At 35.7% G+C, this 19,552-nt stretch overlaps 1 protein-coding gene across 1 annotated transcript in view; it reads right to left on the minus strand.

Annotated features, from left to right (window-relative positions):
- Positions 1–9,472, minus strand: part of LOC136828638 (fibrocystin-L-like) — an 87,527-nt gene extending 78,055 nt beyond the window's left edge. Inside the window, 6 exon segments of the mRNA XM_067086674.1 lie at positions 754–815; positions 3,336–3,462; positions 3,690–3,977; positions 5,564–5,688; positions 6,237–6,339; positions 9,149–9,472. Of these exon segments, the coding sequence (XP_066942775.1) occupies positions 754–815; positions 3,336–3,462; positions 3,690–3,977; positions 5,564–5,688; positions 6,237–6,243 (609 nt within the window). The 5' untranslated portion in view covers positions 6,244–6,339; positions 9,149–9,472.
- Between the last annotated feature and the right edge of the window lie 10,080 nt (positions 9,473–19,552).

Here is a 19,552-nt window from a genome sequence, read left to right on the forward strand (position 1 = left end):
TTTTCTCAGGCATTCTCTCCCTGCAGCTCTAGGATTGGGCATTTCCACGGTATCATTTGTCAGTAAATTTTAGAATTCAGGGTTGTGAAGAATTCTGTCATTGAAGATTTGAATACCATAATTTCAAGAAAGCATTGCATTAAATTATAGATTTCCAGCATTTGTACTTTGTTTTTTTAAAAACAATTCCTATAATTTGGTATTTCTTTGAGATAATAAGATGTATTATTAGTTTCACATGCTACAAATATTCTGTAATTTCTGAAACTTGGCATAAAATCGTGTACGTAGTAGTTGAGATGAATTTTCTCTTTCATAGGCTACTTAATGATTATTCAATGTGAATGCATCTATATCAATTGCCTGAAATGGAAAGAAATATAAAATTAAGGCCAAAGACCAAACGCTGGTACCTATGAGGTAATTCAGAGCTGAAATGATGTTGAAAAAATAGTTGGGAGAGGGAGGAAAGTAAGTTGGAAGAAAGAAGAGTATGAAAGGAGGTACAGCAAAGAAAATGAAATGCAGCTAGAGGCCGAAGGGACGCTCCAAAGAACCTCACGTAATGCCCACAATGAACCGTGCGAGGTGCAGAATAATTTCCGAAAAATTCCTCCATGCGATAAACTGGACTCCACAATTTATTGTAAATGCTTCAAGTAATAGCACGACAAAAAAATGATATATTGGACTGACTGACTGACTGACTTAAAACGATCGAATTTAAAAGTAGAGTAACCTTTTTTTACTTACGATCACTTTCCCGTAAGCGCCGGTTCCAAAGCCACGTCCGGATATTTTCAGTGCCTCAAAACCTGAGGAGTAATGGAAGACTCAGAATATGAATTTAGCGAATCATTTTCAAGTGTGATATAAGGACAGTCATGACAGTATCAAAGATCTTCATTTGGGAGACTGGGAAAGCATAATTCGAATGATTACTGGTGAGTCGGGAAGTTGGGAAAATTCTTTGGTATCTTACGTGGCAGCCTGCCCAGGAAAAGTTAAATTAAGTATACCTTAGTTTAACCAGACCACTGAGCTGATTAACAGCTCTCATAGGGCTGGCCCGAAGGATTAAACTTATTTTACGTGGCTAAGAACCAATTGGTTACCTAGCAACGGGACCTACAGCTTATTGTGGAATCCGAACCACATTATACCGAGAAATGAGTTTCTATCACCAGAAATAAATTCCTCGAATTCTTCATTGGCCGGCCGGAGACTCGAACTCGGGCCTAGCATGCCCAGGAAAAACCTCAGGTACAGAAGTACTTATAAGGCTCCAGCTTCTTTTATGACTTGTGTGGATCACCAATGGTAACTCCTTGGCCTGTCATTTGAGAGACTGGGGTTCGATCCCGATGTGAGTCAGAAATCTGAATAGGATAAAAGTGTCGTCCACATAGCGTGAGTAAAACAGAGGGCGGAAGGCCCGGGGGGCATTCGTCCAAAATTCTCTAATAACTGTTTTCCTTCTAAGATTTTCTATAAAAGTTTAAATTAACTAATTCAATAAGAAATTTTCTGAGGAATCTATGTTTTCAAGTCCCCAAGCTCCCTCTTTATGCCAGTTTCCCGTATCTATTAAATGATAAATGTTCGAAGGGATTTTACTAAGATTTTACTCAAACATTTTGGAGCCATAAATTTAAAGCTTATGCCCAAGAATCCCAAGACCATTGGCTCGCTTTTCAAGTTTAAAGATCGGCTCTGCCCTTTGATGCAATCTGGGAAAATATATTGGATCTACCCGGCGTCTTCTCAGGGTCAGGGCCGATTCTCATCGGGGACTTAGTTATAGAACTGGGTGTAAGCTACCTAACTCAGAAGCTTCTTATACAAGGGGTCACATTATTAAATGTAAAACTAATATCAAACATTAAGATTTTAAAGTTACTGGCCAAACAAAGGGACTCAATGAACTGTTGATTTTGGAAACGTTAAACATCAAACCAAGAGTTCCGACTTGAAACAACCATTCCTCTGCTGTCCCGATGTCTCTAGCCTAAATTTCTGTCATTCTTTGTGCCTCTTGACGTTAATTAATTTGTGTTTTTATCTTTGATGCTGAAAAGATGGCTGTGTGGAGCTGTTTTCAGCTGTAGTTCTATGAATATATGACATTTACTTTTGATTGTGCGTTGGTTTTTTTTTTTTTTAATTTTGCCGAGATATTTTAAATGTCCTTTAAATTATTTTTGTGCTTTTAGTCTCAGTTTTAGTCAAGTGTGCGTGTAATTTAAGGTTGTGAGTTGTAATTCTACCATTAAATTATTTGAGCCTTTTAACTCTTGCATCTCATAATCAGTTCTTATTTTATGTTAACATACTATATTTTATTTTGCAGAAAATCCCTGCAGATGTGGCGATGCTGTCACGAAACGTAAGAATAAAACAAAATGTGAATCTCAAATCTCATCGCATCGCATTCCTGCCCTTGATCTACTTCACTGTGTGAATAAACGCCTTCCGCGTCTGATCTGTGTTTATATATATATATAGATATTTATGTATGTATATAGGTATATATATTGAATTTTTATCACATTATATTATATATATACTGTATATATATAATACATATTTATAACGTGATAAAAATTCAATATATATATATTATATGTATATATATATATCTTTATCACGTTATATATATATATACTATATATACATATATATTTATAACGTGATAAAATTCATATATATATATATATATATATATATATATATATATATATAAAATATATATATATTATATATTACATATACATATATGTGGGCAAGTGTGTATCCGTATTGAATCATAACTGAGCAGGAGTTTTCACCTAGTTCAAAGTCGGTAACTTTACTTACCTAGCAAACCTATTTCCAGTTAAAACATAAACTGAAGGTATAAATCATCTTCATCTTATTCATTCAAGAAATGAAGGCTTCAGAAACTTCTTATCCTCGAAATGTTACTAAGATGGCGAATGATTTTCTCCCTCTAGAAGACCCCTCATCCTTCAATAAAATTAATTTTGGCAGTAATTTTGTTATACTACTCCAATTTTCATCATTAGATGCGGTGCACGTGTAAAAGATATTTATCATCACACAGAACACCACGTACACAGCCAATGAGAATAGTAAGCTTTAAGATAAACAAGATTTTTTATATCAAGCCACCCAATTCCGATTACAGAAATTCGACATTTGTCGAAACCCTGACCGCTGCCCAGATGAACTGAGATGGTGGCTGGGAAGCTGAGGTTAACGTCAAACAAGATGATACTCTGTTCATACAGAGACATTCCGTACGGTTGCTTTCCAAGGTACACACTCTTACTAACCTGCTGCGGAAACTTTTTCTGGAGATAGGAAGGTAATGCCTGGAGAGAGGGAGGAATTGTAGTAGAAGCCCTCCACTAAAGTTGCATTTTGGCCGCGAAGAATAATTACAACAACCCGGCCTTCTGCCTGCAAAAACGTGGTTCCCGCATCACAAAATGATCTCAGAGACGCAAGGTTACAAAATTAACTAAATAAATTGATATCTAGGGAAGACTGTGCCGAAGTAATGTCGTGGTGCAATTACATTTCTACTGTTAGATTTGAACGTGTGTATGTATATGCAAGAGAGAGAGAGAGAGATTTTATCATCTTACATGCAATCATTCAGTAACTATAAACATCCTAAGACATACCCCGGAAGGAGCCAGACATTTGAGAGACGTATTGTTGATTTCAGTTATTCTGCAAGTTGATCCAGCAATTCTCACTGCGATTTTCGTCGACTGATTCATGGGAAAGGTGGGAAAAGCTAAGGTGATATTATACTCTCCCACAGTACCGCCGGTGAGAGGGCCGACAGTTCCAAGTTTCGAAGGCACCTCAACAGAAAGACGTCTCTCCAATCTTGCAAGTCCTGCAGGTTGTACAAACACTGACAATGGATGGCTCCCAGCTGTGAGGTTGCTAGCAGTGCACGTAACCTTGAAATAAGAGGTGAAGAGAGTTACCCTAAACAGATAAATATTACTGTTGTCACAGACATGATTTCAGAAAAGCAATATGGCCTTAGATCTAAAAACCAAGATATCCTGTTTTTTTTTTTTTAATGAACGGTGGTACTGAAGAATATAAAAAAGATAGATTTTTTCTGAATGGAAAAATATAACCACTGCGCATCTAAATATCTATAAACTTTGTTATACAGTATGCGTTACTTAGCTGCATGATCTGTTAAGGGATGCGTAATCCAAACTCTGTCTCATAACACATAAATGAATTCATTCTTAAAGAAACAATGGAAGATAGTTCTTAAACTTGCATAACAATCGATTAAGGTAATCGGCAGACACACAACAGTTTGAATCCAGTTCGCATCATTTTCTACTAAAAGCTCAGTTCTTTCTTCTCTGTAAGTAGAACACTGAACTCGAAAAAGCAACTCATGATGATCATTTACTTTATTAAAAAAAAAAAAAAAAGGAGAGAGAGAACTGCAAGGCAAGGTGGAGTCATTTCGCAATATTACTGACACATCGGCACCATCCAAGTCTAAAGAGGGTACCATCCCTTCGGGAAACCCAGTTATATCAAGAACTTTGTTAACCAAATGACATACATAATTCGAAGCTTTATTATAACAGTAGTGATTTACGAAAGAAGCCATCAAAGAATTAAAAGGTGCATAATGTCCTGAAGGACACTGAAGGCATCTGCCCATCAAAAAATGGAACGTAGCCTTATGCAGACATCTGAAGCGAAGATCTCACGTGTCACAAGTATTTGCTAATGTTTTGCATTTTTTAGCCTAAATACTAATGGCTTAAAAACCACACCTCTACGGGTTAGCTTATGTGATCTTAATTGTCTTCAAGTACAGAGGAGAGGGGCTCTCCTAAAGTCTCAGTTTTTCCGTGACATCAAATATATTTCTTGGAGTTCTGCAGAAAATAACGAATGCCGAAATACTGAAAGTTTCTTTGCATGTACAAAATACACACACACACACACATGCATATATATATATATATATATATATATATATATATATATATATATATATATATATATATATATATATATATATATATATATATATATATATATATATATATATATATATATATATATATATAACTTTATCACATACACAATTGTTCTGTGCTAATTACTAAAGGACCTCATTCAAACTGGATGGTTCTTCAGTTTTTAAAAAAAACTCCATTAAATAAATATATACATAAAGTTTTCTATATTAGTTTTAAAAAAAAAGTCACAAATATATACATAAAGTTTCCATATTAGTTTTAAAACATAAAATGTACGAATACGAAGTTTCTAAACATGTTCTAGAAAAAACAACTTCACAAACACTTAAAGTTCCTAAATAAAATAAAAAAAAACAAGTACATAAATACTTAACACTTTCTACACTTCAAAACGAATAAAAAGAAAATACACGAACAAGAAAAGGCACGACACAGGTTCCACTAAGAAAACTTACGCATTTACCTAGAGTTTATATCCAAGTACTAAAAAAAAAAAAAACATTCTGCAATCACAAACTTACCGTTGTCGACGTCACTGCTGTGACGTCACAAGTCCGACCCTTGCCCAAAGAGACGAAGAAATCTTTGACGTTGTTGCTCATGAATTCTGAACCGCTAATGGTGAGGGTATAGAACGTGCCATTATCTGAAAGAATGCAAAGAGGTACCATGGAATAGAGTAGAACAGAATATACAATTTAGGCAGAAGGCCAAGCGCTGGGACCTATGAGGTCATTCAGCGCTAACAGGAAAACTGGGAGTTGAAGGTTACATAGGTGTAACAGGAGGAAAATCTCGCAGCTGCACTCTGAATCAATTTTTACACGAGGTTGGAAATTAAGAAAAAAGAAAGAGAATATAAATGGAGGTACAGTAAAAGGAACGAAAGGGGCTGCAGCTAGGAGGCAAAGGGACGCTGCAAAGGAATCTTAAGTAATGCCTACAGTGCACCGCATCTGGTGTACTGACAGCACTACCCCTCTACGGGGGGGGGGAGGGGAAACTGAACAGAAAAAGTAAACGGGTGGTATATTGAAACAAACACCAAAGTAAAATAGTTTATATCTTCTAGACAAACATGCAGACCTTGATGCAAACATGGAAATATTTCGAAAGGAAAAACTAAGCAAACAGGTGACTATTTTATATCTGAGGACCGTCGTTCTCAATCATTTTACAAAGTCAAAAACATACCTGACATTTCCACCGACTTGACTAATGCCTTGCTGTTTCCATCGTAAGAAAAGGCACAGTTACCCAAACAAGCAGATCGGTAGCCATTGACTGTAACTGCAACCTGAAACGAATCTGTTAATTACTTTCCATATACCAAAGTGATATCAACATATATATTATATATATATATATATATATATATATATATATATATATATATATATATATATATATATATACATACATATATATATAATAATAATATATATATGTAGTATGTTTGTGTATATATGTATATATACACATATACACATGTATACATACTATATATATATATATATATATATATATATATATATATATATATATATATATATATATATATATATATATATATATGGGTGTGCGTTAATTACAACCGTTCACAGCATGTGCGCCTAGGTCCGTTAAACTACTAACCTTTTTTCCTTAATGTATCAAATATTGACATCAGTCCTAAATATATCACTGGAAAAAATTGTTAAAGTTACTGTACAGCTCAGGCCTTACATGACGTTTTTTATTTGTGGAGAATGAAAGCCAACCCCTGTCCCTATAATACTGTATACCGTGTTTCAAGAGACGTGTCTCTCGTTTTCCATGGTCCGAGTTCTAGTTTGTCATCTTTAGTCACCTATGTCTGCCTGAATGCATCAAACTGTACTCTTCAGTAATCACATACTGAGCGAGGTTTGTTTCCTACATAAAAAGCCATTTTCATCAGTGTCTCCACACTAAAAATGTCTTCCTTTATACATTATCTCAGTACATTAAAGGAGGCATTTACCATTGGCTATATGCTTAGCTAATCTTCCTTAACTGCTTCGCTGCGAAATTTATTGGCTTTCTTCTCAGCATGGTGCACATTTTACATGAAAAACTGAAAATACTTTCTGTGTGGTCAAAAAAATCTTTTGAGAGAGATTAAGGATAATCCCTTTAAGCACTATATTTTTCAGAACTGATCATTATTTTAGCTTACAATAGCCCACTATATGTAAAAAACTAATAACTGTAATATGAGCAAAAATTACAATTACGTTGCATTATGAGATCTTTGTGCCTAGCAATCCTTTAGTACACTATTAATGTGTAATATGTACACTATCATTGTATAATATGTTCATTTTCCACAATGGCAACGCTTCTTGTACCGTATGAGTGCGTTTCTGTACAATAAAATATGTACTAATACACAGTTGGATTCTATAAGCGTAGGTTACACAAAAAAGATAACAGATAAGGTACGAAATACCTGTACTTTGCTTTTTATATCCTAATTAGTGACACTAACCATCTTTCTGTATACCATCAATACATTTTATATTCATTTTCCTCATTTGCAACGCTTCTTGTATACTTATAATATACTACAAGACAAGAAATGATAAAGACAGGTAGTTTCTTTACACACTGATTGCAAATGTATATAGTCTGCTTTCTTTTACATTCGCAAATGTATACAGTTTGCTTGCTTTTACATTCTCCTTTACCTTATTTTGGCAATTCTTTGGTAGGGCAGAACACATTAGCCTACACATTAAGGTTTGTGATTTTTGTCCACATATTGTGCTGGAGATTGTCTCTCAGTTAACTTTGCTTCAATAGGATTTTAAAATCGACCACGTCTTTGAGATTTCTTCCCTCTTTACCCTCCTATCAGGCAATATATTATTTTTTCACTTTTTTTTTAAATCTACGTTACCGCCAGATTGTGAGTTATAAAATATATTTCCATCAAGTAATGTTGCTTTAATTACAAACTGACATCTGTCCTTTACAATTAACTTTCAATGGTAAGTATATGAATTAATCCCGTTACAATTTCAACTGCAACATAAACTTTCATATCCATGTAAGTTAAATCTGTCCTTTAATGAAACCTTGATTTTTTGGGTAATGGTTGCTTGCTAGCTTTCATTTACTTAAAATACTTGATTCGTTTGCAACATGATCACACATTTCTTCTTGAAAAAATTTTAGCAAAGCATTCATATGTACAGTACACTATATAGTCAAGTTAGTACATCGGGTAAAACTGGAAACACCTGGAAACTACTACCGCGCCCCTTTGGTTCAGTAACTATTAGTTCATGTGCAATATGGGAGCAGTGTTTAGTACCAGTCCCTCCGGGATGGACGTTAAAACATAAACAGAAGACCGTAAATATCACAAACTAACAAAGGACGCAAACAATCATAAACATAAAGTAAAGGCAATAAACATTCCGGTGGGCGACTGATGGGAACCAGGCCGCGGTAGTGGTCTTCAATTTTACTCTAAATCCAATCCGTTATGAGAGTGAGTATAATCTCTTTGTGTTATCAAATTGTTTGTTATTACTACTTTTAAACTTTGAACATCATAATCATCATATTACCATTATCAGCATTTCCTTGATTTATTAAATTGAAAATTGGTGAAACATCAAGCCATGAAAAACCACCAAAGGAAAAAAAGGCCTGATGTTGCAAGTGTGGCCAAAATTGAGTGAAAAATTAAAGTTGAATAGCAAGCTTCAGCTGATGAATGTAAACAAATGTTAGTTCTCCATTAACATAATTTTACCCATCGCCGAGTTTCATGCTGTTCGAGAGTAAATGGCTTTTTGTGACAAACCATACATATTGTTGTCATAAAACATAATTATATATTATAATTTCAGCGTCACATAAAAAAAAAAAACGAGAAGCTTGCCGCAAGGTAGGCTACACTAAAGCTAACGGATGTAAACAAACCTTCCTTCTCGGTAACGCAGCTTCCTTGTCGAGAATTACGTTATCCTACAAAAATATTTGGCAGCATACGGCAAAAATGCATCTTGCCATCATAAAACCCAATTACATATCATGACAACTTTATATATAAAATGAAAATACCGAAAACCTACCCCAAGTTTGTTATTGATGGGGTACGGTGAAAGCCGTGTTCTTTCTCAGCATTTCAAAAAAAATGTCAACAAATGGAGAGAGCAGAGTAGACGACCAAATAAGTCGTCTGATGCAGTATAAGCATAGAAGAAAGTCTTGGTGTATGAGGTGTCTGATATGAGCAGAGACCTTCTTGCAGAAGCCTTATATCCTACAAGATCTCTGGCTTACTTCTAGCACTGCCACTGCTGGCGTACATAGTTTAGTGTGCCTCCACCAGGGCGGCGCTCCTTCAACCTTGCAGCCCTCTTCAAACACCCGGGAACCGCGGAAATTACATGTGCTTTGTGTCCTGTGATTTTTCGTCAATTACCTTCACAGTGGTACACTGAGCAGCTTATAATTGCAGAAATGGGCATAGAAATACTTTAAGAGAACGTGGGGTAACATTTTACAGGTGAGCAAAGCATACTGAATTTTGTTTACCCATAATTTTGTGCTAGTCAGCTGATGTATTGTTAGCTGTAGATACGTTTCTTTGTTAGCATGTGGCTTCAGCAAATTATTGTGGCATGTACGTAGAGTGGAGGTTTCAGTTTTAAAATCAGAATATAATTAGTCATATATATATATATATATATATATATATATATATATATATATATATATATATATGTATATATATATTAGGTAAAAAAACCTGCTCTTTATTAAAAATGCTTAATAGTAAGTAGGCCTATAGGTTACTGGTTGTGTCAACAAGCCTCGTCTTTTAAACACGTTACTGTGATGCATAAAGACACTTGCTGTATTGTGTCATGCATGAAGAATTCTTTGTAGTAAGTAGGCCTATAGGATACTTTCTATACCATCAGTCTTTTCAGGTTTAGACATGTAAAGGCAGGGTCAGAGTTGCTTCACAGACTGCATTTATTAAACGTGGTTTCCTCAACGAAATTCCAAAACGTTACACTTGGCAAGAGAAGTTAGGAAGGCGTAAGCAAATTATAGAAAACAATTTCTATTATTAAATTTAAAGCAAAATTTATGTGTATTTTGTATGTGTAAGGAATTCTGATTTAATTTATATTTTTATCAAACAATGTGACTTACAGATTGACATTAGTAAGGAAATGAAGTTTGGTAGCCTTAAGCTACACCTGTACCCTCAACTTACTCAGTTTGTGAGAAGCCACGTCAACTGAACTTTAATCAAAGTAGAACTTGTTTTCGACTTTATAAAAATCATTTCTCCATGGTAAAAGTTGTCGAATCTTGCCAAAGAAAAGATAGCCTCTATAGAATGGTAATAATAAGAAAAGAAATCTTGGCCAAGCTAACGATAGGCCTATATCAAATCTATTGATTCGTCAGGTAGGCTATTTTTATCATTTTGTCGTTCTTTTAAGAACAATTTTATTCCAGATAAGCCAAAGTTGCTTCCATATGGCTATCCACATTCAAACATTTTAACTATCGTTACAAAGCATTAAAAGCGAAGGAAATTACTTTGGTAGCCTTTTCTATCGTGGGTTTGTTGACAACACGCTAAGCATGGCGGGAGAAAATCGTATTTTTACTAAATTTTTCAAAACTTCACATAAATAATGCCTCCGGAAATACAATAGACATCAGAGCAATACTCAGAAATATATTGTTCAGTAATGATTAATTAACTTTAATAAAAATAATATATAGTATACAAACGAGAGGGGAAAAAGGTGCTGTCTTAGAGCTTGTCACTACAGTTTCTTAGTGCTGTATGTTAGATGAGTTTAAATAAGACCGCCTGTTGACTCTATGATTATAAGGAAAACTTTTTTATTTTTTTTTTTTTCACAGAGCGTTGCAAGTCGCTTTTCGCTGAAAAGTACCATAAACACTAGCTCGACAAAAGTCGTCCATCGTAGGGAAAGAGTTAAAGCAAGCATTCGTAACATTTCAAACACGACGCCAATCATCGTTAATACAATACAATTTACCAATATGTCAAGGAATGCGTTCAGCAATTTTCAAGCACTAAACATAAGATGTCTGCTACAATAAAAGATTGAAAAATACGGAGTTTACTTACATGGGGTTCCTCTCTTCGGACCGAAAGGAAATCGGCAGTGATTGGGTCGTGAGTTACCCGGCCCTCCTGTTGTCTCAACGTTGTTAGACTTAGATAGTTTCTGTAGGAAAGGGAGGAATAGTATATGCTTGTTAAAACTATACTTCAGAGTCAGGAATATGTACCAGTGAAGTGGAGTGAATAATTCAGCGCTGCTCGTGTATGTACAGTACAGTAATATGTTTGAGAAAAAATTGTGGCTATCAGTATATTATGTATGTATGTATAGGAATTTTTGTCACATAAATGTTGCATTCTTTGTATTCACAGACAATCAGCTACAGATATTTAAAGTTAAATTTACTCAATCTCGGAATGAATACCAAAGGGAAATCTATAGATGATGAGCAAAACATTCCCAGCCCCCGCCCAGGATGGCTGGGGAACGACGACTTTTCGGTGACGCTATCATTAGGGTAATACGGTGGTTGGAGTCCATCCGTTGACGGATCGCTTGTCACTTATAAATTTCCCTTGAGGGTTTTTTCCGATGTTGATAGAATTAGATATTAAACGACATTTATACCTTAATGATTGTGAGTGTATGTACGTATATATGAAGAATTTGGTGTATATCTTGTATTGTCTGTGCATTATAATTTTGTGTATGTTTATTGCAGGCAGTTTAAGTATGAGAAGTTGAACGTACATATGCAGTTATGTACTGCAGATTTGTGTGGCAGAGGGAAAACATGGTCCCCATAGATCCAGCCAAGGTTGCACTACAGATGCCACTGTGTGATGGCCATTGATTTCAAAGAAGGATAATAACGACGATTCAATCCTGCTAAGGCGACAAATTGCATGCATGATATAACCAGTAATGCACAATTCAGGAGGTATGTAAAACTCAGAAGTTATGTTAGAGCACCGTCTGTGGTTCAGCATGATCAGTTGACTACAGATTTTATCTCAGCCCTGCTAGAACAAGAGACAAAATTACACGAATCTTGGTAGATACGAAATGCTACATCCTCTTATTAATGGTATTAATTTATAAAGGATAAAGATGATCCAGTTAAAACGAGAATAGAACGGCACATTTTTTTTTGAGTCATCTGTAGACCTCCAAAATGCAAATAAGAGATGTCGGTAATGTGATGCCCGCCTGTCTTCCATAGGCTTTAGCGCCTAGTGCCCAATCACGTTAAAACATTATTATTATTATTATTATTATTATTATTATTATTATTATTATTATTATTATTATTATTATTATTGTTGTTGTTGTTGTTGTTGCTGTTGTTGTTGTTGTTGTTGTCTTTTGGGACGATTTTGGAATGGGAGTAATCTAAATGGGGAATTAGTCTAGGAATCGATTCCCGTTATTATCCCCAAGTTAATATCATGTTTACATTCACACATACATACATACCTACATCTTACACTGAGATGGGGCTCAGGTTTATGGTTGTACATAACACCTTTGCCCTCTAAACTTTCCTTAGCGTAACTTTTTTTTTTTTTGTTTTGTTTGTTAAAAACATCTTACCCATCGAAAGACAGTCCGGTGCAATTGGCAACAGCTAATTCCTTTGTCCCTGGTTCCCCCAGCCACTGGATGACCCAGTTTCGGTGGCGACACTTTCCGTATCTCTGAACGCGTATCCCGTCAGTTCCTAAAGAAGTCTTGATTCTCTCCTCCAACTCGTACTCACTGACGTCGGGGGGTATATCTGCACGGAAATGTCATATAAGCCTCAAGGCAGAATAATAGTCAGATGAAAATTTGATATATTAGTTTACAGAAGCGAGATGTTCCCAAATTCTTCAAACAAATGTGTGCTTGAAATTTATCGCTGTTATTTTGATATACATACGTGCATACACACACACACAAACACATATACTTATATATAAAGAATCTACTGGTAACTTTTTACCAGGTACGTATGTGTTTCTGATAACCCCAGTGCCCTCTGAACTTCTCGAATTCGTCACACTTTTTGGTTGCGCTCGTCACTACAAAGCCTGAGATTCAAATGCAAGATTTTGAAGCGATTCTAACGTCTACAGCAGGATTCAAATCTGCATCCGGAGTATCAGAACGAGGTCTCGTTACCGACCTGACCACGAGGATAAAAATCTGTTGCCGCCCATACACACATAAACATATATATTTTAGCCTAGAAAGGGTGGGTCTATTCCAGCTATAATGAATATATCTGTAAGAGGTGAAAAGACTTATCCTTCTCGTGGTCAGGTCGGTAACGCGACCTCGCTCTGATACATGGATGCGGATTCGAATTCTGCTACGGACGTCAGAATTGCTTCAAATCTTGCATTTGGATCTCATGCTTTGTAGTGACAAGCACATCCAAAACTGAAGAATTGAGAAGCTAAGAGAGCATTCTGACTATCACAATTATATATATATATATATATATATATATATATATATATATATATATATATATATATATATATATATATATATATGTATATGTTTGTGGGTTTGTCCTTTAAAGTCCTTTGGGATTTCCTTTTTCCACTATCCAGCATCTGTGATACTGGTCATTCAATCACAGAGTTACAACGTAAATTATTGCATCCAGCAAGGTGCTTCATTAACTTCCATGATGTGGAATTTACAATCATCATAAGAAATTTTACGATTTCAAAATAAGGTGCAAGTGTCTGCCGCCTTTCCATCTGAATGTTTATGTTGTTGCACAATGGCCTGGCCTGACTGCTTACTAGCTCTTTCGTGCTTCGTATGAGAGACCAACGGGTTTCAGTTTGACAGCACAGAAGATATTCTTCTAAATTTATGTTTACAGAACTGTTTGACACCTTCAACTGGCGTAAAATCGAAATTACAGCTACGGCGAAGCGACCTCTCTGGAAGTACTCGGGGTGAGCTTTTTAAAGTTTTGTCACCAGCATTGTAGCTAATGTGCGAAAAAGTCTCTTACCTTTAACGTGTGCGCCCTGAAGCTGAAGACTCCAACTTCCCCGAACGGAGTGAGAAGCTGCTAATATCCTTTGCACAGTGATGGTGCTGTTTTGCAGCGTAAAATTTGCTTTCTCGTCAGTGTCAAGATTCTTCGGATAAGACGCAGCCACTGAGAAGATGAAAGGGAGCTGCATATCAGTGGATTGCTTGAGAAGATAATTCTATTAGGCAAATTATCAAGACTAATATGAGGTAATGGCTTCTTATACTACTAGTGAACCCATGCCGTTAAAAAATGAGGGTAATATGTGGGAGAGTCGAGATGACAAGTCCAGACATTAGGGACATTATGTACAGCCTGCAGATCAGACCGAAGTTCCTTCTTTCTGCATAGTTATGTAGGAGACAGAGATAAGACTATGAGTATTACAAGGTGAGAAAATTAATATTTAATTGCACTTCTCGTCTTATTTGTTATCAAGGTGATCCCAGACCGGTCCGTTAGAGGGTGAAGCTGTTGAGCAAATATCTTTTTTCAGCACTTCTTTCATTTTCTGTCTCAGTTATTTAGTAAAACTCTACTGAGTCTTCACGCAAATGAAGAACTCAGTGCCACAATCACTGATAAAAATAAAAAGGTGTTCCTAACTACATGTTGGTGACTTGTAGATTCATCCAAATCATGGCTGATGCTTTCAAACCATGGATAAAGAATTTTATTCCGTATAATACGTCTTAGTTCGTTGAGGTAAATATGAAGAAAAATGGGTTTTCAGTGACAATACTTCACAAAGCTATTTCATTTACGGACACCAAAAGGTAACTGGATGGTAACACAACGATATATATAAACACACACACACACACACACACACACACACACATATATATATACACACACATATATATATATATATATATATATATATATATATATGTGTGTGTGTGTGTGTGTGTGTATATGTAATATGTATGTAATATAAATGTATGAAAAACTTAGAGTTTTCAGAGAAAATGAAAACGTAGCAAACGGTATGTAGGACTAAAGAAAGGCTTAAAGTCTCTAACTGATTACGACTTCGAAGAAAATGCGGGAAAATGAACGATGCCAGAGAGATTACAAGACAAAGGGTGAGAATGCGGTTCCCGTTGGAAGGAAAATAGTAACGCGAATCATAAAGATATACCTGAGTGCCTGATTGTGAAAGGAAAAAAAAGAATTGGGTAATGATAATAACAGGTGCTCCAAAAAAGGGAATAACTATGAAAACTTACATCCAATGGACGAAACTCCCACGAGAGGAAAACCACCTTGGCAGTCAGTTGTGAATTCGATGTCGTAGGAGATTGTGTCGTTCGTCTGGTTATTTGGACTCTGAGTCTTCACTTCAACATCTAGCACGGTTATTCCATGACTCGACAGTGCAGAGGGTCTTACCTGAGTGACTGAAACGATAAAAAAAAAAAACTTACCCTCTAGGAGATCTCGAGAGAGCGAGAGAGAGGGAAAAATAGGTTTTCTCTTCAAGCCACAACTTGCCATTTCTGAATATAGAATGTGACATATCAGTGTATCATATACTTTTCACTTTGAAAATGTCAATGCAACGTAATGTCACATAGGCAGCTTACTGAACACAGTCCTGTACTTGCACAAAACCGCTTGCTGTGTTACTTTCGTAGAGAATTGAGAATATACACAAACAAAATGAACTACGAATATTCAGAACGTGTTCATTTGAAAGTCAGATGCTTTGGGCTTCTCTGGCTGATAGTAAATGTAGCCTGATTTATTGGGGAAGAACCAAAAAAGTACGATGGTTACAAAGCTGACTTACCTTGCACGTACTCACTGGCGAAAGAAACGTCATCGATGTACACATAATCGTGTTCTGTCCTGGAATCGGGACCGAAGAGGCGCTTCAGTTTTGGTGTCCCCTCTGAATCAGCGTTGCTGTAACCTGATTGCCTTAGTATTTCCAGAAGATTTATGCATGTGTAGTCCCAGCTAGAGAAGGGGAAAAGAGTAGAGAAAATAAAACAATTTTCTATGATAGATTCCAAAGTTTTACGCTAGATTTTATTATTACTAGTGGTGAGAGGTCCTTGAAAAATTAAAATTAAAATATTCAGTTAAGACCTTGATATTTACATGTATAATAACAAGGCTTGTAAAATTAATATTATTATTGATGATATCTTTCTCACTAAGGAAAGGAAAAGATACAATCGGTACTTGAAGATCATTGGAGACATATATATACAGTATGTCATGTAACCACATAAGAGATGCTGAGCTCCTGAGATGAAAGAAGTGAACGAGTCTACAGAAAAGTCACTATGCTTGCCAACGTATATAGTAGGATTTTGGTTAAGAAGGTAAGAAGACTTAACAAGAGAAGGACAGTGCAGGTTTAAACAAGGAAGGCGATGTATTCAATATGAAACAAGAGATGCTTGAAAAGTTTAAAAGGAAAAACTCTGTATGTAACAATCGTAGACCTAGAAAAAGTTTACGGTGTATGGTATTGGGGATTGGGTGGGGGTTTGTAAAGATAAAGATGCGGAGAGGTCGGTATAGGTGAAGGAAGCATGATCGGGAAGAGAAAGTCATGGCGGTTTTGGGAGAAATAGGTTGTGGTTGTTGGGACGTCTCAGTCTGTTGTTTCATAGGTTGTTCTCTTAGGGTTGTAAGTTTGTTTTGGAATTAGTGCCCTGTACTGAAGTCTAATAAGGTGAGTTTTTGGCTATGCGTTTTCCGTGTTATTTTGAACTACACAATACAAATGATAGAGATGAAATGAGAAGGGTATAAAGGATGAATTAAAAAAAAAAAATTTAAAAGCTTTTATGGTGAAAGCAAAGCATATTTTGAAATATGCACACGGGAGAGCGCCTGGTTTCTGAGAAAAGTATGCGTTGTATTTCCATGGCTATTCACTGCCTTTATGGACGGTCTGATTCAAGAATAAAGACGTTAGATGCAAAGGCTAAAAAATGAAAATGATTCATGGACGGATTCAGGAAGGACTGATATTTGTGGGTGATAAAGTTTTCATTGGAGATGGCAAAGAGAAATTTCAGAGGCTAGTGAAAGACTTTAAATGTTTTTGTAAGAGAGGGAAGTTGAAACTGATGTAAATAAAAAACTGAATGTAAATAAGATATTGAATGTAAATAACAAACTGAATGTAAATCAGAACAAGGAAATGGACTGTGAATGTTGATATCGAAGCTGGAAGAAGGGAAGTGATATTTGAAAGAAAATGTAAGGACAAATGTAACATAAGAGAAGAGATAAGTCACAGAATAGGCGAAACAAAGGATGTAGCTGAGTGCATATGGCAATACGAAAAGAAGGAAGCTGTTTATTGAAGGCATAGTTTAAATAAATTACGCGACTTTTTGAGCCAAACATCCTTTTAATTAAGTGAATTTGAATGTGGATGAAAGAAAAAATGGAAGATGACCTGTGTATATGAAATACGATGATTGAAATGGTGAGAAATGAGATAGAAAAAGAAAGAGCAGTAAACGAACATCCAAAGGCAAAAGGTTATCCACAGTTTTGAGGTGGTTTGGTCATAACGAGAAAACAGAGAACTGTAGGCTGATGAAACAGGCGTATAAATCGGAAGTATTAGGAAGGAGGAAAGTTAGACAGGTTCTAGTCAGATGTACTGAGAAAGGTACTGGAATTTAATCCCCTTAATATCTACCAGTGCAGCGTCCCTTCGATCCCCAGCTCCAACTCCTTTCATTCCTTTTACTGTACCGCCGTTCATATTCTCTTTCTTCCCTGTTACTCCCCCAACCCCCCCACCTCCTCCTAACAGTTGTTTCATAGTGCAACTGCGAAGTTTTCCTCCTGTGACACCTTTCAAACCGAAAATTTCTACTCCCAAAGCTTAACCTTTGGACTAAATTGTATATTCCACCTATCTAATATCTACAAGTGAGAGAGCGTATGCACAGTGGAGTTGGATGACGCAGAATGTGCAATGAGCTTTTGATGGGTGGATGATGAGCTTTCGTAAAACTATATGAAGTCGCTAACGTTACGATAGTCAACTGCGCGGGGTGTTACCGTAGGGGTTAGTGCTGTCATCGCACCTCGCGCGGTGGACTGTAGGTATTACTTAGGTTCTTTGCAGTGTCCCTTGGACCCCTAGCTGCAATCCCACTTTCGCTCCTTTTACTGCACCTCCGTTTATATTCTATTTCTTCCAGCTTTCTTTTTACCTTCTCCTAACAACTGTTCTAGCGCAACAGCGATGTTTTCCTCCTGCTGCACCTTTCAAACCTATTTACTCTCAGTTTCCTTTTCGGTGCTGATTGACCTCATAGGTCCCAGTGCTTGTGGCCTTTGGCCTAAATTTTATATTCCAGTCCACTCTAATCCATTACATTCCATTCATCGATGCAGCATCAGTGAAAGGATGAATGTGGATGTGAATACTTCTGAAGCTACCCGCTATGTAGAGGAAACGGCACGTTTGTATAATTGTGCCTATGTACATCAAAATGTACCTTATCTTCTCCACGGGCATTATGTATTTCGTAATACGAAGTTAAAGCGCCTAATCTTAATCATAACTTACTGCCTCAACTTATTACCTTGAAGTTGGGATACTCCGAGCCACACGCTGCCTCCCCGAACCTTCCCAGTAATCGAAGCTTATCTCGAAAGAATTTCGGTTGCCACTTTTATCTTCCCTGTAGTAAAGTGCTTTCATTTCCCCCTGAAAGTTTCCAAGGATTGCCAAGCACACCTGCAATACATACAAAATGTCAGTGTAAAGTAGCGAGCTTTGGACGTGATATGTAAATATAAATATGCATGCATAATATATATATATATATATATATATATATATATATATATATATATATATATATATATATATATATATATATATATATATAATGTGTGTGTGTTTGTGCAGTGCACAGATATGGGTATATATATAAACACACACACACACACATATATATATATATATATATATATATATATATATATATATATATATATATATATATATATATATATATATATATATATATATATATATATATATATAAACATATATACAGTATATATATATTATATATATATATATAATATATATATATATATATATATATATATATATATATATATATATATATATACACATATATATATATATATATATATATATATATATATATATATATATCGAACGATATTTGGGATTATTCTCTTCATACCGTTATGCAGAACATTAAAGTTATCTGTAGGTGTTTTTCTTTTAAATCAGCTACTAAGAACGCTGTGTTGAAATGAATGCACATTCCTAAGCATCCCTGGCACAGAAGTATATCTTAAGTAATAAAACCTTGAAAAGCTGAAAGTACAAAGGAAAATTCCAT

This window comes from Macrobrachium rosenbergii, chromosome 43 (assembly GCF_040412425.1).
Source record: "Macrobrachium rosenbergii isolate ZJJX-2024 chromosome 43, ASM4041242v1, whole genome shotgun sequence".
NCBI lineage: Eukaryota > Metazoa > Arthropoda > Malacostraca > Decapoda > Palaemonidae > Macrobrachium > Macrobrachium rosenbergii.